Source organism: Ambystoma mexicanum, chromosome 14, assembly GCF_040938575.1.
Source record: "Ambystoma mexicanum isolate Mex_15411 chromosome 14, UKY_AmexF1_1, whole genome shotgun sequence".
NCBI lineage: Eukaryota > Metazoa > Chordata > Amphibia > Caudata > Ambystomatidae > Ambystoma > Ambystoma mexicanum.
In genome coordinates, this window is record NC_090940.1 from 377,313,926 (window position 1) to 377,334,386 (window position 20,461).

At 51.0% G+C, this 20,461-nt stretch overlaps 1 protein-coding gene across 2 annotated transcripts in view; it reads right to left on the reverse strand.

The window, feature by feature from the left end:
* The window catches only part of MIA2 (MIA SH3 domain ER export factor 2), a 2,742,135-nt gene that overhangs the window by 632,563 nt on the left and 2,089,111 nt on the right, over positions 1 to 20,461 (reverse strand). For both annotated transcript variants that reach the window (XM_069637493.1, XM_069637494.1), the window contains one exon: positions 14,335 to 14,402. In XM_069637493.1, coding sequence (XP_069493594.1) covers positions 14,335 to 14,402 — 68 coding nt within the window. The remainder of the gene's footprint in view (positions 1 to 14,334; positions 14,403 to 20,461) is intronic.

Genomic DNA, 20,461 nt, shown 5'->3' on the forward strand with positions numbered 1-20,461 from the left:
AATACTACCGAGGCTTCTGAGTAAGTGCAATCTGCAACTAAATCAGACCTCAAAGACCTGCTGTCAGCCATAACAAAGGAGATTCAGCAAGGGACAGAGGAGGTCACAAACAAGATCTCAGCGTTGGACAAGAGGGTGGAAGAGGTACAAAAATGCACTGGGGATGTGGAAAACAACTTGTGTGACCACTCCTTTGAGCTGGAAAAGGGTCTGGATTGAATCGAAGCCAAGCAGGAGGACGTGGAAAATTGCTCTAGGATGAATAACATTCACCTCTGAGGAATCCCTGCAACAATTACTGACACAGAGACGGAAAGCTTTACAAGGGAACTGTTTAGATTTATCCTAACTCTCCCGGATAGCTCTACCCTGGAGATCGACCGAATCCACCAAACAGCCCCAAGACAGGCGTCCTCATTACCTCCTGATGTCCTAGCGCAGATTCATTTCTTTAAAATGAAAGAAGAAATAATGAGGGAGGCTAGGTCATCTAAACAGATACTCTTCAGAGGGACAACCATCTTGCTATACCAAGACCTAGCCAACGCTACCTTACAGAAGCGGGAAGCATTAAGGAACCTTACAGCATGGCTTCAGGAACGGAAAATTCAATTTCGCTGGAGCTTCCCAACAGCCCTGAACTTCATAGGGGAAGGCACCCGGAGGACAATTCGCTCTCCAAAAGAAGCAGAGAAATTTGTAGGAGCAGGGGCAGAAAGTGGAGGCTCTGAATCAGAAGCACATGCCCTCGACCAAACAAAAACACCCTCAGCCAGCACTTGGTCCCAAGCCAATAGGAGGCAAAGGCTCCAAGGCCCCCGGAAAACCACTAAACCAGACTGAGTCTGGTTAACAACAGCTTGACACAGGTCAGTTGCTCCCTCCCAATGCCGCTCTCTCCCAAGGCCTCTCCACAGGGTCATTACACACGCAGCCATTAGAGGGGCACCCAAGTAAGAGGTGGAGCCCTCCAGCGCCCGGGGGAATCACTACCTATTTGTCCAAGCAATTATACAATTTTGTGATCAGAACAGAACGCACAGGTCCATGTCGGTGACCGATTGCAACCCCGCTATCCCTTTGATAGCTTATAGGGCCTGTTGGCCCAATTGGTTTGATGATGGAGCTCAGCTAGTTACCCCATTGGATGAGGCTGATTCCATACCTAGAAGTTTGGGGGGTGGGGGGAGGGGAGTTGGGGGATGGGGAAGGATTCACAACCCGGGCCCCCGGAAAAACCAATCATTGTGCAACTCAGACATATACAGACATGACACACGCATACTCTCATAGGAGGGCACCCCAACACATTAGCATAGGGCCCAGTAGTAAGGTGCCCATAGCTGAATCTGCTCAGGAGCCTCATGGGGTTGGAGGATGAAAGAGACATTCGCATTCTCACGTGGAACATTCGAGGCCTTAATTTCCCAGGGAAGCGCAAATCGGTAGAAAGCAGGCTTAACGCTCTGGGGGGTGATAGCGTAATTCTCCAAGAGAGACACTTATTAGCTGCAGATGAGCGGCGCACCAGATTCAAGCGGTTCAAAAAGGCATACTTCATCACCTCGGGAGAGAAAAAGCGGGGGGTAGCGCGATTTTACTTGGCGATAACTTCCCACTCACAGAACCCACAGTAAAAAGAGACCCGGCAGGCTGGTACCTCTTACTAAAGCGATACATCTCAGAGCAACCGATAACTATAGCTGGGATCTACTGCCCCAACGCTGGCCAAGATACATTCCTGCTAGATCCAATGCCAGCACTATTGGCATTCACAACTGGACACCTCCTCATCGGGGGAGACTAACATGATCCCCGATCCACTAACAGACAATACCCTCCCCCCCATCTAAATCCGATTTTGCATGGGCCCTAAATTTCGCCAAACTTCTACGAGAAACAGAAACAGTAGACGCTTGGAGGCTGGCAAACATGGGGTCCGGGGATTACACCTTTTACTCTGGCGCACATGAATGCCACTCACAGATTGATATACTCCTGATCACGAGGGCTCTGTTCCCATGCCTAGGGAAAATAGAAATCCATACCCGAATGATCTCCGACCACGCACCAGTATCAGCAGACCTATTAATCAAAGGTTCACCCACACTCCCTCTAAGATATTGGAAGCTAAATGACTCCATCCTACTAGACGAAAAAAATCAAAGCAGAGGTAAGGGAATCGTTGGCCAACTATTTCAAAGAAAACACAACGCTCGATACATACATTGGAATAATTTGGGAAGCCATGAAGCCTGTGGTGAGGGGAACACTCATCAGCACTGGAGCTGAACAATATTGGATTTCTAAGATCCAAGCAACCACTCTGGAACTAAAAGTCTCAGCGCTGGAGAAGGAGCTAAAGATTTGCCATATGAGGAAGTTAGAGAGGGAATTGAAAAAAGCGAGTACAGCCCTAGAAATCCACTGGGCGGACCGCTCAGCTAAATGCCTAGCATATACAAAACTATTTGATTATAACAAAAGCAACAAAGCAAATCGCATAATAGCTTATAAATTGCAACGGGACATAAAAGGAACAACATAGGACGCCTCCTCGGAGAGGACGGCAAGCCCGATACACAAATGCTGATAAGATGCAAGCTTACAATACTTACAATCCTACATAACTTCCAACACCGAACTCCGGCTCGAGTCCTTAGAAGCACCAATATGGGTGGAGGAGGTATCTGACATCATCAAATCCCTGAAAAGAACCGCCCTGGGCCCAGATGGGCTAACAGCAACATTTTACAAAACATACGCACAAATCCTAGCCCCACAGCTTGCACTCGTATTAACAAATTCCTAGAAACCGGAACGGTAACCATATCAATGGCGGAATCGCTTACTATACTATTCCATAAACCAGGGAAAGACCCCGATCAGGTGGCCTCTTATAGACCAATAAGACTCATGAACATGGATGGGAAGATCTACTTTAAAGTTCTAGCATCCAGACTGGGGAAAATTCTCCCAGACTTAATAGACAGGGACTAGACAGGGTTCATTCCGGGGAGGGGAAAGCATGATAACATCAGAAGAATGCTAGAACTCATTAAGGAACAAGTTACTTACCTGTAACTGTTGTTCTCCAGCATGGGTCTGGCATGGATTCACATGCTCATGAATATTCCCTGTCGTCAGGCTGGGAATCCTCGGTATAGAAAAAATCAGTATCAGTTTCCTTTCTGTCTTTCTCAGTAGTTTCTGTCTTTCTCAGTAGTAACCAATCACTGGTCTCTGCTTCATACTGCCCCCAGTCAATGACTGCCCTCCCCTCTCCCTAAGCCCCGCCCCTGGCCGCCATCCTCAAATTTGGTAGCACGTGAAGTGGCAGTATGACCAAGTGAAGAGCCGCAGAGGGGTAGGCGGGAGGGTTTGCATGTGAATCCATGCCAGACCCATGCTGGAGAACAACAGTTACAGGTAAGTAACTTGTTCCTTCTCCAGCATGGGGTCTGGCATGGATTCACATGCTCATGAACATAAGAATACATGCACAACCACGGGAGGTGGCAAAAGGCTCAATATCAAGCAATACAACAACTCAACATTAAGCAACTCTTACCTCCTCATCAGGCTCACCTTAGGCGAACAGGTTGCGCAGCACTGCCTGGCCGACTCTGGACTCCTCCCTGGAATCCTGGTCGACGCAGTAGAATCTCGTGAAGGTGTGCGTCGACCTCCACGTAGCAGCCCTGCAGATGTCGAGCAGGGACACACCAGACAGGAACACCGTAGTAGCAGTGATCGCTCTGGTCGAATGGGCCCTCGGACGGCCTGGCAACGGTCGGTTTGCCAACCGGTGACCGTGCATGATGCAGCCGGAGAGCCATCTGGAAATGGAAGTCTTCGAGAGAGCCTTCCCTTGATTCACAGGTCCAAAGTTCACAAACAGCTGTGATGTCTTCCGAAAACTCTTCGTGCGGTCCACGTAGAACTTCAGCGCTCTAGCTACATCCAGCGAGTGCAGAGTCCTCTCAGCCGGCGACGAAGGCGACAGGAAGAAAACTAGCAACACCAAGGGTTCGTTGAGGTGGAAGTCCGACAGCACCTTGGGCATGAAGGAGGGGTGCGTCCTCAGCACCACCCTCGTGTCGTGAAAAGTCAAGTATGGAGGCGTGCAAGACCGGGCCTGGATCTCTCCCACTCGTCGTGCAGAGGTGATGGCCACGAGGAATGCGGTCTTCCACGGCAGAAACCTCAACGGCACTTAATGCATAGGCTCGAATGGGGCCCCCATGAGCCTAGTCAGCACCACGTTGAGCTCCCACGCCGGGGCAGGGGCCTTCACCGGCGGGAATGATCGGAACAGTCCTTTCATAAATTCCTTCACCAGTCGATGAGACCACAAGGACGCCCGTCCCGTAGTTCTGGTGTAACGTGCGACGGCAGCCAGATGTACCTTGATGGAAGCATGAGATAGGTCAGCCTTGGCCAAGGACAATAGGTACGGCAATACTTGAGGGGCCGTAACCCTCAGAGGGTTAATCTTCTGTGCACGGCACCAGACAGAGAACCTCTTCCATTTGTGTCCGTAGCACTTGAGAGTTGAGGATGCCCTGGCATTCGCGAGAACCTCTCTGCAGTCGGCCGGGATGTCGTATCCTCCAAACTCTAGTGCTGCAGGAGCCAGGCCTGCAAGTTCAGCGACTCTGGTTCGTGATGGAGAATGGCGCCTCCTTCTCTGGAGAGTAGATCCACGTCCGTCGGCAGCTTCACTGGTGTGGACGCTGACAAGTCCAGAAGGTCCGGGAACCAGATATGCCTCGGCCACGCCGGTGCGACGAGGATCATCCTGCACCGGGACCTCTTGAGCTGGTTGACGAGCCGGAGTAGAAATGGCAACGGCGGGAATGCATAAAGGAACAGGCCGTCCCAGGGGAACGAGAAAGCATCGCCCATGCTCCTCGGTTGGGGAAACCTGCTGGCGAACCTCCGGCACTTGGAGCTCGCCGCCGTAGCGAAGAGATCGATCTGGGGTTTGCCCCATCGTCGGAAGAGTCGGTCCACTTGATCCTGGTGCAGTTCCCACTCGTGGCACGAGCGCAGCTCTCTGCTGAGTGAGTCGGCGATGGTGTTTTTTATCCCTGCCAGATGAAAGGGTACCAGAAACATCCCTTGGGCGACTGCTCAATGCCACAGATCCTGGGCTTCTTTGGATAGGGCAGGGGATCTGGTTCCGCCCTGCTTCCGAATGTAAAACATTGTGGTGGTGTTGTCGGTGAAGATCCTCACCACCTTGCCCTTGAGGGACGGAAGGAAGGACCTGAGGGCCCAGCACACTGCACGGAGCTCCAAGATGTTGATGTGGAGAGTCTTCTCCTCCGGGAGCCAAAGGCCTCTTGCGTGGAGACCCCCGGTGTGTGCTCCCCAACCTTCCAGGGAGGCATCCGTCGTCACCGTCACCTGGTGGGCCGGGGCTAGGAAACCTGTTCCCGCCGTCAGATGAGAGCGGACACCCCACCATCGTATCGCCTGACGGAGCGCTTCGTCGAGCGGGATCCTGTCCTCGAAGCAGCCCGTCTTCTGGATCCAGTGGGCGTCGAGGAATTCTTGCAAGGGCCGCATCCGAAGTCTGCAGTGGCGCACCAGATAAATGCAGCAGGACATCATTCCGAGGAGGGACTTGATAGACCTCACTCTGGCCACGTCCGTGGCCAGCAGACGTTGCACCTTTCCTAGGATGGTCCTTATCCTTTCCTCTGACGGTGAGGGCCGCCGCGCCACTGTGTCGAGCTGTGCTCCCAGAAACAGGGCGACTTGCGACGGGACCAGGTGGGATTTTGGAAAGTTGATGGAGAAACCCAGGTCCGTGAGCAGCTGGGCGGTCTTCGCAGCGTGTTCCATGGTGAGCTCCCTTGTCCTTGCCCGTATGAGCCAGTGTCCAGGAAGTGGTAGACGTGGATCCCCTGCAGGTGCAGACGCGCCCCCACCGGTGCTAGGCACTTGGTGAACACCCTGGGCGCCGATTTTAATCCGAATGGGAGGGCCTTGAACTGGTAGCGCTGCCCCTTGACCACGAACCTGAGGAACCTTCGGTGTCTCTTTAAAATAGGGATGTGGAAGTATGTATCCTCCAAGTCCAAAGACGACAGGAAAATCGCCCTCCTCCAGCTGTCCCAGCACGTGCTGGAGGGTGACCATCTGGAACTTCTGTGCCTTGATGTATTTGTTTAGTCGTCGCAGGTCCAGGATCGGACGCCATCCTCCTGTCGTCTTCTTTACGAGGAAGTATCTGGAGTAAACTCCGGAGCCCCGAAGCCTCTTCGGGACGAGCTCGATGGCACCTTTCCTGAGCATCGCCCTTACTTCCAACAGCAGTTGAGGGATGTGATTTTCCTTCCTGGCCACGGGAGGAATGCGGGGGCACCTCTTCTGGAACTCGAGGGCGTGCCCCAGGGCCAGGGCGTCCAGCACCCAACGGTAGGTGGAGATGGACTCCCACACGCCGACGAACTTCGTCAGCCGGCCTCCCACAGGGTTGCTTCAGCGGGGGCCCGACCCGACGGTCGGTTCAATATTGCTTGGAGGCCGCTTTGCCTCCTTGACCACCTTGGCGACGATGGCGGGATCCACCTGACTTGCCGCGTCCCCTGTAGGCCTCCTGCGACGAAGATCTTGCCGCTTGACGGTACGTAGAGGAGCTGCTGCCGGCTCCCTTGGAGGCACCCTGTCTGCCTCCGGAGCTCCGAAAGGAGGGCCGTCGCTGTTGGAGCACACCGAGTGCACGGGCCGTGTCCGTCTTGATCGCCTGAAGGGACTCCATCAACCGCCTTGCCAAAAAGGTTGTTCCCATCGAAAGGCATGTCTAAAACCTTGGTCTGTACGTCCTGGCGGAAATCCGTCGCCTTGAGCCATCCTCATCGTCTCAGGCAAACACCGTTGCCCAACTGACGGAAACCGGTGTCGGCGATGTCCGTAGCCACCGTAATGGCGTGGTCTGAGGCAATCTCACCTTCCTGTAAGATTTCCAGGGCCTCAGCCCTCTTGGCGTCCGGAAGGAAGTCCAACAGAGGGGCGATCTTGAACCACAACTCCCTGTCGTAGCGGGCTACGATGGCCAGGGCGTTGGCCGCCTTGATGGTCGTCGCTGCAGATGAGATGACCTGTCGTCCCATCGCATCCAGCTTCCTACCCTCGCCGTCCGGCGGGGAGGTTGAAGTCGAGGCCGATGCCCCCCCCGCTTTCTTCTTGGCCGCCGCCGAAACGGACAAATCCGGGGTAGGTTGCGCCCTAAGGCACAAGGGGGCAGCGTTGGGGACCCGGTACTTCTTCTCATACTGGTCCCTCTTCGCAGGAGCCGTGGCAGGGTTCTTGAGGAGGGCAAGCCCCTCATCCCAGATGTCATCAAGAAGCGGTACGGCGAGGACAGTCTTCCTTTTAGCCTTGCGCCGTTGGTAAAGGAACCCTTCCTTCTTCTTTTCTTCGGGGCAGAGCTGAAAGAGCTTGGATGCCCTGGAAATCATAGCATCGAAGGATCCAATCTCGTCGGGAGGGTACGCCCGGGCAGGGGGCGACGGGGGACATGTCCCGTCGTCGCCTCAGTCGTCATCCGTACCCGTCGTAGTCGTGTCCATGCCTGTATCATCCCCGTGGGTAGTGGACCGGGGGGAAGGCAGAGAAGGCCGCAGAGGCGGGAGAGGAGGCCTAGGATGCGTCGTCCTCCTCTTAAGTGGTGGGCTCTCTGAAGGTCCTGGCTCCGGTTCCCCCGTCGGGTCTGGCTCAGGTACAACCTAGTCCTTATCTCTGAGCATAAGGACTGGATGGCTGACAAAATGGCTGTCGCGGTGTCCTGCGGCGCCGGAAACGACAGGAGCGAGGGCTCTTGAGGAGCCTTGTCTGCTACACCGTCGCTCTCATCGTCGCCCTCGTCGGGATCCCTCCCGATGGGTTGGACCTCCTCCACGACTTGGATGAGCTCCTCTTCAGAGGTCGTGTCCGTATCCACGAGGGCCACCAGCCCCTCCCCCATCCTTTCCAACGAGGACTTTGTGGGGGTCTTCTCGATGGGCCTGAAAGACTCTCTCCGCGGTGGCAGGGAGACTCTGGTACCTGAGGGTGCCTCCACAGGCTGAGCCAGGGCCGTGGCGACATCCTCAATCGAGGTCCTAGAAGGGTGAATTAAGGCCAACGTCACCTTCTGTACGCCTGGGGCCTTCACCTTGGGGGTAGGGTCCGAGCCTCGCTCCCCCTCTGCCGGAATCTTCAAGATCGACTGGGGCCTCTCCAGAAGCTTTGCCGGGTTCTCGGACTTCCTCTTACCCGAGCCAGAGCGGTGGCTCGTGGTTGATGGCGCCGGGGAGGATGCGCCCTGCTTGGCAGCCAAGGAGCCCGACCGTTCGGCGCTCCCGGTGCCCGCGGACTCGCGGTGCTTAGCCTTTTGTTGGACCCCCTTCGCCGGGGCACCCTCACAGGACTTAGAAGACCGCTCGGACTTCTTTTTCTTCTTCTCGCCTGGCGGGCTCTTACCTTCCAGCCAGTTGGGGGGACGGAGGTGGCGATCCTTCATGGTCCGCTCCGACATGTTCCCACAAAATGCGCAGTCCTTTTCCTTGTGCGTCTTGTCCTCATGGAGACAGCAGAGGCTGTTAGGCAGAAACCTGTGGAGTTCCCTTAGGGAACACTGCCAAAGAATTAGGACTACAGGTGTTGGCAGTAAACCCACTTGGTAGCAGTCTGTACCACCCAGATTTATCTGGTAGCTGTGGCTGAGCAGTCAGACTTCTCTCAAGAAGAGTTAGGCAGTATGCAAAGTATACACAATAGGCACTCAGACACACCAATACAAGCAAACACTGACCAGAACTTTGGTATCAAAGTATATAATTATTTATTTAAAAACACACTGTTTGAAACACTCCAGCACTCTTGTAAAATATTCTAAACACAGTTACTATTGTAATATATACACCCCTTTTTCCTTATCAGATAAGTCTCAGTAAAACACCACTTATTTTCATACAGAGGTGAGCGCTTAACTAGATGGCACTCCAATAAGTTTGTGAGAAAGGGAGGGAAAAAGACAGAATATGGAAAGGTACACCACTCTAAGATTCAGGAACACTGTTAGCAAGGCATAAGAGCAAAAAGTCACTGGTGAGCCAAAGTCCAAAGGCTGGGCCTACTCTTAGAGAGAGCAGAGCACAAACGCGCCCAAGATCACACAGTTACACTAGGCTTAGAAAGTCTTGCAGAGAGTTCAAAAAGAGTTTAGAGAGGCTCAGGAAAGTTTAGCCAGGGTGTCGCAGGCCAACCCAGGTTCGAAAGCCGGGGGCTAAATCTACCCCGTACAGTCGGTGGCAAGGGAAGCCAGGCGGGACACGGTACCTTAAGTGGGAAGGATCCTCCAGCGGTGGCAGTTGTTCCTGGCAGTGGGTGCAAGTCGCGTCGTCGTCCAGGGGAAGAGAAAATCTCAACTGGGAGGAAAGATGAAGGTCGTTGCACTGCCAGGGAAGAAACCAGCCGCAGAGTTTTCCGGTTAAAGGTGGTACCTTTGTTTCGCGGTCGTGGTAAAACGTGGTATCCCGGTTGCCGGGGTGCTTGGCACAGGCAAGGCGGCCACGAGGTACATCGGGAAGGCGAAAAGACGGCAAAACTGGTTATCCCCACCAGTCAAAGGAAGAAGACTCTCCGGCGGGAGATCTCCTCTGTCGTTGGGAAAAGTGGTGAGACGGTCCAGCAGGGCTCCACCGGTGGTGGCATCGTGGCAGGTCGGCTCAGCTTCTCCCTCGTCGGATTCTTAGGTCCTGTGGCGACTTCTGAAGTTCCAGTCCCCAAAGCCCTGCTTTTATGCAGAAAACCCCCATTCACTCAGCCTAGCTGTCACTCAAACATGCTAAGTGGTGAGCTGGCCGGCTCACCACTTGGGCCAATCAGGACGGAGTGCGACTTGAGTTGCCTAGGCAACTCAGTCCACAGTGCCTAAATCCCCCTCCACCCCTCCTAAGTACCCCAGTCAGAGTGGCACCACTTGGGAGGGCTTCTGTGGAGAAGCCTGCCAAAAAGTGGAACAAAGGGCTCGACTTGGGTTGGAGTCACAGAAGAGAACACAAACGCCATTTTAGAATCAAGTTTTGGCAAAAAATACCAACCGAAGAATTAATATTAATTAAATAAACCGGCGATATGTTCGAGGCTACCGTAAATAATTAAATAAAGATAGTAGCCTAAAACAATGGGAAATCCCATAGGAAAATATTCGCGGTTGAATATAAAAAGTAGTATCCACTGCCACCAGCCAAAACTCGATCAGGGGGACAGAGACGTGCCCCCTCGACTAACAGTTCCTGGGGCAATTGAATTGCCCCAGCCAGTACGTCCACAATATGATGGTTTGTACTGGTTCTGTTCAGAATTTAAGACTAGTAAAGTCAATGGTGACTTTACATGCCCTGGGAGACAGTAGTCAGTCCCAGGGTATGGAGTCTATACTGGGGGGTCACTATGACACCCCTGTGTTACTGCACTGAGGGTGCTGTGTAACACACATCACAAAAACACATGAAGCCCTATGGAGTAAAAGACCCCATAGCCCATTAAACACATCTAGATTCAAAGAAACACACTCAAATCATGTCCAAGAGTGAGGGTAAAAGAGTCTCACTCTTGGCAGGAGAAAAAAATAAACCCCAAAAATCCAGCAAAGCTGCTGGGGGACTCACTAGGTTAGGAAATTCAGCCTAAACAGATAATTCTCCCTAACAGAGGCATAAAGAATGCTCGTCCTCCTTGAAAACGTTCTGAGGCTGGCACCCAGGGCAGGTCCTGAACAGCTACCCGGGCGTCGAGCTCCCTTTCTTCTGGGCCATGTCCGGGTAGGCCTTGGAACTTCTGGAATCCTCCAAAAGCGTAACTCGACGAAATCTTCACCCTTGAGGGGTGTAGAAACTTCGAAACGGATCCCCGTTGGTCGGATGTAGAAACGGTGGAGCTTGAGGCTCTATTTAACCGAAAAAATTAGAAAATCTCCTGAAAAAAGCGCGAAAACGCAGCAAAAGCTCGAGAGCTAAGCACGAGGACTCCCAACACTTGAACGTGCGGTAAAAATCTGAGGATGGCTTCCAGGGGCGGGGCTTAGGGAGAGGACAGTCATTGGCTGGGGGCAGTATGACCCAGAGACCAGTGATTGGTTACTACTGAGAAAGACAGATCAGAAACGAAACTGATACTGATTTTTTCTATACCGAGGATTCCCAGCCTGACGACTGGGAATATTCATGAGCATGTGAATCCATGCCAGACCCCATGCTGGAGAAATGCACCAACCGGAGGAGGGGGTGGGGGGGGGATTTGGGGCAGACCTACTGGTCATCTCCCTAAATGCTCACAAGGTGTTCAACCACGTGAATTGGGAATATATTAGACACACACTTACACACATTGGATTTGGACGCAACTTTATCAATCCCCAACCACTCAGCTGCGGATGAATGGAATGAGATTGGAGAGTACAACGATAAATAGAGGCATGTGCCAGGGGAGCCGTTATCTCCTATGGTGTTTGCGTTATCCATGGAACCGTTTGCCAGAAGGGTCCGACAAACCGCAGATATACAGGGGCTCTCGGCAGGGGGCACGGAATATAAAGCAGCATTATATGCCGACGACTTTCTACTAACTATAACCAACCCTGGCGTATCCCTAGTACCCTTACTGGAGGACCTTGACGCATTTGGAAGAGCCTCTGGATTCAGGGTAAACTATGATAAATCATCCGTACTAGCGATCAATCCTACAAAGAAACAGAAGGAAGAGCTCACCCCCACACTCCCCATCCCATGGGCAGACAAAACAATTGGTTACCCGGGGGTCCACATCCCCAAAATCCATACCCAGATCTACCAAAGCAACTTCCCACAATTGTTTAATTGTGCAAAAGGACATAAACCAGTGGGGTAGAAAAGAGATCTCATGGCTCGGTAGAATAGCAGTGATAAAAATGAACCCAATTCCCAGATTCATCTACCAGTGTCTAACACTTCCGACACACATCCCAGAGAATGAACTAACCGCCTGTCAGAAAGCCATATTAAGATTCGTCTGGTGAGGGAAAAAAACCTGAATAGCAAAGTGAATCATGACACAGGGGCGAAACTCAGGGGGACTGGGAGTCCCAGACGTGTCCAGATATAGACGAGCAGCACAACTATCCCATGCATTGGCATGGACACAAAATTCGGACCCACCATACTCAAAACAGAGGAAGCATGCTGCCAATCCCCTCTAGCCGACCTTCTGTACAAACAGGCTCAAGACCCAGCCAACATAAGGTCCCCTTACAGCAACCCACAACACAGTAACAAATTGGAAGGCAGCAGCTAGGAAATGGGAGTGCACAGGGACTCTGGGACCTCTCACGCTAATATGGGACAATCCTGAGTTTTCACCAGTCTTAACACGCAAAGCTTTTCTTTCTGCCTGGCAAAACGGGGGCCTCCAGAAGACCTCAGATTTCCTAGAGGGGGGTAATCCACTCACATTAGAATGCTGCAAGGAAAAATTCAAAATCTCAGAAGCGGAGAGGTTCCGATACTCTCAGATCTGGCACTGGCTATTCCAGGGAATAGTTAAGGAGAAGGGCTCCAGGCACCTCACAGCACTGGAATTAACATTAACATCCACCCCCATTGAGGAAAAATCTCCACTATATATCGACTCTTGGACAAATCGGACCCCACTACCAAAGAAAAATACATGATCAACTGGGAGAAAGACCTGGGGTGAACAATAGACATTGAAGCCTGGGACAAGATCTGGACGAGAATCCATAAATGTGTCACCAGCGGAGGGGGCGGGTACAAGGTTTGTTATAGAAACGACATCACCCCAGTACAGCTGCATAAATCCAACCGAAACATTCCATCGAGCTGCTGGAGAGGCTGTACGACTGAGGGAACATTATTTCATCTGCTATGGACCTGCCCGCAAGCTGCGAACTACTGGCGAGGGGTACTCGACCACATAAAGCCGATCACGGGCCTCGCAATTCCTTGGGATCCGGGGATCGTACTGTTGGGGGATACTGGTGATGCAGAATTTCCTCTGACAGGCCACACAGCCCACCTCTGTACCCACCTTTTCACAGCAGCCAAAATTGCACTAGCAAGGCTCTGCAAAAACCAAGAGGGCCCCTCAATCCCACTATGGTGGTCGAAGTGCTGGGACATTGTAGTGGCCGAAAAGATCACAGCATTTCGATCAGGGAACTTGAACCCCTTTTGCAACACTTGGGCCCCACTCATGGACTACGCAGTAAAATTTCCTGCTCTCACCCAAAGGCCCCCGATGACCCGCTGGCTAGAATGACCCGAGAGACTATAATATAGTACCGAACTGATGGTCCATTCTTCTAGAAGCCTGCACACCTCCTCAGGCCCAAGCCCCTAACATGAGACTGCCCTAAGAGCGTGCTATTTGTCGTATGCCATATGAATGCATGCAATGTCGGATGTCTTTGTTATTTCTTAAAATGCTAATAAAATGTTGAGTTGAAAAAAGAAAAGAAATTTGTGATTAATAACTATCATTTTAAATAGTAGAGAATCATTTGGGGAGTTAACACATGTCCAATAATAAAGACAATAATTATGGATAGGGCTCACCCTGCAAATATCACATTCAGGATAAATTGAAAGACAAGTCTGGTTAAGAGATGTTTAAACATTTACTTTGATGGACATTCTTAGCATGTGAGCAAACCATTCTAATATTAATACTATTATAGAGGTCTTAGGAAGCAAATGTCACATCTACACTTTGTTTTATCCTTGCATGCTTAATTACAGAACCATGCCACATAAGAGGCTATTTAATCATGTTCGTTCTTGGGTGCTCACATTTGTGCCAGTTTTGAATGACTTGAGGTTCCTCGCTAAGTTTTTAAGTGTAATCCAGATGTGGACCCCTTGCTCTCTATGCCTAGAGAGATAAGCATGATGCCCTAACCTCATTGATGACACCCAACAAGGCAGAAACATGTCTTTAGGATTGGTGCTGGTACTCTTCTTCAGAGAATTGACCAGCATTTTGGTGCTGGACTGCACTTCTGGGTGGGAAAAGATTGATATGCAAATGGTTATTTTTCCCTCTGCTAAAGTATATTAGGCCAACATGTAATTGTAGACCCTGCTGAATGGGCACCTTTCCACACAAGATGCTATTTAGCAATTTTTGTTCTCAGTAGAGGGGCTCTCACATTTTCTTCGAAGGAACACATACAACTCTTAACAATCAACAACTGGTTTTGAGATTGGAACATTTACAGCCAAAGGTGAATGGCCTATAGCACAGTGTTAATTCATATTGAACAGCCTATTCCAGATTACTCACTTTTGCCTGTTGTGTGCATTTTCTTTTTTAATATCATTTAGTTGTCTTTCTGCTGCACGAGCTGTAAGCTAGAAAATAAGGCAATATGTAAATGAAAACCAAGCATGTTCCATTACAAGGTCACAACCCTATTTTGAAGATATCATGAAACAATTTACATACAATTTAACACAATACACAATGTTTTCTCACTTTAGAACACTGAAGATCCAATTTCACAGTAAGTCTTAGTTACTTACCTGTAACTGTATTTCTCCAACATTGGTATCTTTCATAGATTCACATGCTTGAATATTCCCCGTCGTCAGACTGGGAATCCTCGGTGATAAATTTAATAATATATATTTTTTTTAAATATATATACATTGCTACCTAGCAGTGCATGTACATAGCCCATTATGGCCTATGAGCCATTTCATTGTGTAGTCTCTCCACCTCACTTTGGTCCTTTATGGCCCCAGCCAATGAGGTGGCAGGGCCCAAGCTCCGCCCCCAGCAGCCATCTTCAGATTTTGAACCGTATACATTACAGTATGATGGATGCCGAGCATAGGAGCAGCCTCTCAGGGGAGGCGGGCGGGCGCATGTGAATCTATGAAAGATACCAATGCTGGAGAAATACAGTTACAGGTAAGTAACTAAGACTTCTCCAGCATTGGATCTTTCATAGATTCAGATGCTTGAATAGAATACCAAGCAGTTAAAACATGCCACCATTATATACATATATGCATAAATACAGAAAAACATATTTCTGATCAAACCTTTACCATGCAGCAACACAACGGTTATCTACTTCGGGAAAGGTGGGAAAGGAGGCTGGTCCTACCTTATACAAAAAGATGGCGGAGCACTGCCTGCCCAACTGCAGCTTCTTTGTTGGTGTCTTCAGTCAGGCAGTAGTGTTTCGCGAAGGTATGCAGAGTGCTCCACGTGGCGGCTCTGCATATGTCCTTCAAGGCCACCCCTGCGTGGAATGCTGTTGACGCCGCCCTTCCTCTGGTGGAGTGCGCAGACGGCGGTCCAGTTAAAGGGTCGCCTTTCAATTGATGGCAGTGGGTGATGCAGGACGATACCCAGCGTGCCAGACTTTGTTTAGATATATGCTGACCCTTGGTACGGCCAGAGAAAGAAATGAATAGCCGGTTTGAGGAGCGGAACTCCTTGGTTCTTTGCAAGTAAAACTTCAACACTCTAGCAACGTCTAGAGAATGTAAAGTTCTTTCCGCTTCAGAAGCGTGATTCTGGAAGAAGGTTGGTAACACAATGCGCTCAGTGAACAACATCTCCGAAAGTACCTTGGGGAGGAACTTCGGGTGAGGCCTTAAGATGACGCGGTCCTTCTGGAACAAAGTAAACGGGGGTTCAGAAGACAAAGCTTGTAACTCACTGATCCTTCTGGCTGAAGTGATGGCTATCAGGAAAGATGTCTTCCAGGACAAGAATTTCATATCGCTTCTGTGTATGGGTTCGAAGGGAGGTTGCATGAGGGCTGTTAAGACGGTGTTGAGACTCCAGTCTGGAACTGGTGTAGGTGTAGGCGGATAAGTACGCATCAGTCCTTTTAGGAAGATCTTAACCGCTGGTAAGGAAAGTAAGGCTTGCGTCTCCGCGGTTACTGTGTAGGCCGCTATGGCTGACAGATGGACCTTGATAGAGGACAGTGAGAGCCCTGACTTAGCCAGGTGCAACAAGTAGGGCAGAATCTCATCAACCGAGGCCGAGAGGGGATCGATCACAGAGGTCTCGCACCATTTGGAAAACCTGGTCCATTTCCTGGTGTAGGTAAGTTGCATGGACGGGGCTCTAGCGGCCCTGATGATATCCCAGCATTCTGATGGTAACTTTAGGTGCATCAGTTTGCGCTGCTCAGGAACCATGCTTTGAGAGACAGGCTTCTCGGGTCGTGGTGGAGGACCTTGCGGTTCTGTTGTGTCAGTAGATATTGATGTGACTTGAGACAAATCGGGGGTCGGCAGGATAGGTGCCTCAGCGTCGGGTACCAGACTTGCCGTGCCCAATTCGGTGCAATAAGAATCAAAGAACAATCCTGTTCTTTTACCCTGCGAAGTACCCTCGACATGAGGGGAATGGGTGGGAAGGCGTAGAGGAACTTCCCCGACCAATCCACTGAGAACACGTCTCCCAGTGATTGGTGCTCCGGGTATCTTGAAGCAAATCTCTTGCATTTTTTGTTGTTCCTGGTGGCAAAAAGGTCGATCTGCGGATGGCCCCATAAGGCAAAGATCCGTTGGGTTTCTTTTTTGTCCAGCTCCCACTCGTGTGACGCTGTGTACTCTCTGCTTAGTCTGTCCGCTAGGACATTGTCCACTCCTGGAAGATGCTCTGCCCTGATCTGTATCCCGTAGCGCAAGGCCCATGCCCATAGCTGTTGGGCTTCTGGCGACAGGATCTGAGACCTCGTGCCTCCTTGCTTGTTTGTATAGTGCATGGAGGTCGTGTTGTCTGTCTGGACTGTAAGAACTTGACCAGCTATAACCGGTAGGAAAGCTTTCAGCGCTAACCTTACGGCCCTGAGCTCTAACACGTTGATGTGGAGCTGGGACTCTTGTGCCTACCAAGATCCCTTGGTTTGGAGGTCCGCCAGATGAGCGCCCCAGCCTGATAAGGAAGCGTCCGTCCGCAGCAGGAGGGTCGATGTCGGTGCTTGAAACGGCATTCCCTGCAGAAGATTCCTCGGAACATTCCACCATCGAAAGGGCCTTGTGCAACGTCGATGGAATCTGGACAATGTCTTCCCAGCATCCGAAAGCTTGTTTCCATTGGTGGTCCAGAGCTTCCTGAACCGGTCTCATGCGAAGCCTGCAGTTCGATATGAGGAATATGCATGATGACATCATGCCCAATAGGGATTTGTAAGAGCGTACGGATGTTGTCTCTTTCTGTAGGAAGTTCGAAGTTGAGCGTAGAATCGCTGCTATTCTTTCTGTGGATGGCCTCACTCTGGGAATGCTGGTGTCGAGTTCGGCTCCCAGGAAGAGAGCTACCTTGCTGGGAACGAGGCAGGACTTCGTCTGGTTTATGGAGAAACCTAACTCTTTTAGGAGGTTGACAGTCCTCGACACTGCCGAGCGAGCCTTTGCAGCGGAACTTGCCTTTATCAGCCAATCGTCCAGGTATGGAAAAACGTCCTTTCCTGCCCTCCTGAGACTTGCCGCTACCGGTGCCAAGCATTTTGTGAAAACTCTCAGAGCCGATTTTAGCCCGAACGGGAGCACTTGAAACTGAAAGTGGAGCTCTCCCACTGTGAACCTGAGGAACTGTCTGTGCGCTGGATGGATCGGAATATGGAAGTATGCATCCTCCAAGTCTACAGTGGCCAAGAAGTCGTGCTTGTTTAACTAAGGTAGCACCCCTTGTAAAGCTACCATCTTGAATGTTATGCGCTTGATGAATTTGTTGAGTGCCCTCAGGTCCAAGATGGGTCTCCATTGACCGTTTTTCTTTTTGACGAGGAAGAATCGGGAGTAGAAACCTTTTCCCCTCTGAGAATAAGGTACTGGTTCTACTGCTGCCTTCTGGAGCAGTTTTTGCACTTCGGACATGACCTGTCTTAGCATATGCACTCTGCGAGATGTTGGAGGCAGAGGAGGTTGGTCCAGAAATTCTAAGGTGTGACCCTTTCGGATCACCTGCAACACCCATCTGTCCGATGTAATTGACTGCCAGCGCTGGAATAACTGGCTCACCCTTCCCCCCACCGGGGTGTGGTGAAGGGGGGGGGGAATTGGTCGTCAGTTTTGCTTGCCTTGTGACTTCCCTTGGGCGGAGCCACGTCTGCCTCTATGGGCGTATCTGTTGGATGACTGATATTTATTGTGTTGGTACGTGCCGCCTTGTGCTTTTTGACCATAGGAGGAACGACCGTATCCTCTGAACTTGGAAGATGAACCTCTAAAGGGACGAAAAGACTGATGGTCCTTACTTTTGTCCTTTAAAGAACTGATGGCTCTGGCTGTGTCCGTGTCTGTCTTGATTGCCTTCAAATGATCGTCTATCTTTTTTCCAAAGAGATCTTGGCCATCAAACGGCATGTCTAATATCTGCGCCTGGACTTCAGGTCTAAAGTTAGTAGCCTTCATCCAGGCCTGCCTTCTGAGCACTGTGCCGTGCGCCATCTGCCTGAAGCCTGATTCGGCCACATCAACCGCTGCGTCGATCATGTGATCCGATGTTGCTTCACCATCCGCGATTATCGATTTTGCCTCCTCCTGGAGTTCCGGTGGTAATTGCTTCGCCAAGTTAGACATGCGGAGCCAAAGCTCGCGATCGAACCTTGCGGTCATGGCCAGCGCATTGCCCGCTCTGATTGTAAGGGATGCAGAAGATGATACTTTCCTGCCCATGGCTTCCAGTTTTCGTCCGTCCTTATCCGGTGGTGCCGACAACGGTGAGGAGGGGTTGGCGAGTTTCTTTCTGGCCGCCACTGTAACAACCGAGTCTGGTTTCGTATGACCCCTCAAACAAAGCGGTGCCGAATCCGGAGCTTTATAATTCTTTTCTGGCCTGGACACCAACGCCGGAGTCGATAAGGGCATGGATAGGATCTTGGATCCGGAATCCCAGATGGTATCGAGGAGAGGAATTGTGGTCACTCTCCTCCTTCGTTTGTCCCTGTGCTCATAGAGCACTGATTGCCTTTCCTCCGAAGAAACCTGAATTTTAAACAATTCTGCGGCTTTACCTATAATGGTGTGGAAAGAGACGAGATCATCCGGCGGTGAGGCCTTGCCCGGCGAGTCTCTCCTCCTGGGCTTCTCGATTACGTAGTCATCCCACTCACTGGCTGCGTCTGGCTCCTGTGTCATTTCTCCTTCTTCTGGTTCCGAGAATTCTCCAAAAGGATCCTCCTGCCAGTCTGATACCGAGATGGTGGACGGTACCATCGTAGGATCCACGTCCGGAGATCGCGGTCTGTGCGATGACTGTGGTGACGGGACTCTTGTAGGTGAAGCACTGTGGGTGCTGCTCCTCGGTCTTCGAGCAGGTGATCTCATCCATTTTTGTGGTCTACTCCTGTGAGGAGAGCAACCAGATCTGCCTGGAATCGGAGAGGACTCTCTAGGAATAATTCCTGCTTCTAAGGGATTAATCGGGATTTGCTTCTCCCTTTGCCGTTTGTAAAATTCTTCTACAATCCTCTGCACGGATAACATGAGTATCGGGTCATGAGGATATTCGGATTCTCCCGTGGTCGGGTGCCAAGGAGGGCTGTATTGTTTCGTTAAGGGACCGATGGACTCTTCCACCACTTCCGCATCAGAGAATTCTTCCTGAAGAATTACATCCGGAAGTTCTGCCATGTGCCCCAAAGGTGAAAATTGCTGTACCAGTGGTTCAGTCTCAGTATTCTTCTCAATGATATTGCTTTCAATGACAGGAGTTTCAAATGTGGACGGCAGTAATTCCTCCGTAACTGCCGAAATTTGTGGTGCCTCTGAAGGTGTTATGGACGATGCAATCTTCGTCGACGACTGAGATTTTCCCGTCGACGAGGGCTTCGCTGCCGACTGAGATTTTCCCGTCGACGAGGGCTTCGTCGACGACTGACATTTTCCCGTCGACGAGGGCTTCGTTGACGAATGTGGAGTATGTTCCGTGGACGACTGCGTCATGGATGAATGCTTCGTGGACGAGTGGTGTTTCTTGCTCGTCGACGATTGCTTCGTGGTCGACATGTCCGATGACGATCTAATTGTCGACGATGTCTTAAGCGTCGTCGTCGATGATGGTTTCGTCGACGGTATGGCCGATGACGGGCCTTTACCTTTCCCTTCATTCGTGGACGGTTTACCCGCCGACGACTGTCCCCCCCGTTTTTTGCAAACTCCTCCTTACCTCTGGAGGCAGATTTTGCTGACTTTTTCTGGCTTGGTAAGTCAACTGGAGGCAGAAAGGGTATCAATTCCAGCTTCCTCTTTTTGGACTTGGGAGAGGAACTCCTTTCCACTGAAGAGGCCCTTCTCTTTGAAGTTTGTCTCTCAGATGGAGTGCTGGATTGGACAGGAGCTGTTCTGACAGACTCTTCGTCCGTAGATTGATCCCTGGATTCCAGGTATGAAAGGAGTCTTCTATGCCTGTCATGAAGGGTCTTGGTGGAAAAAGT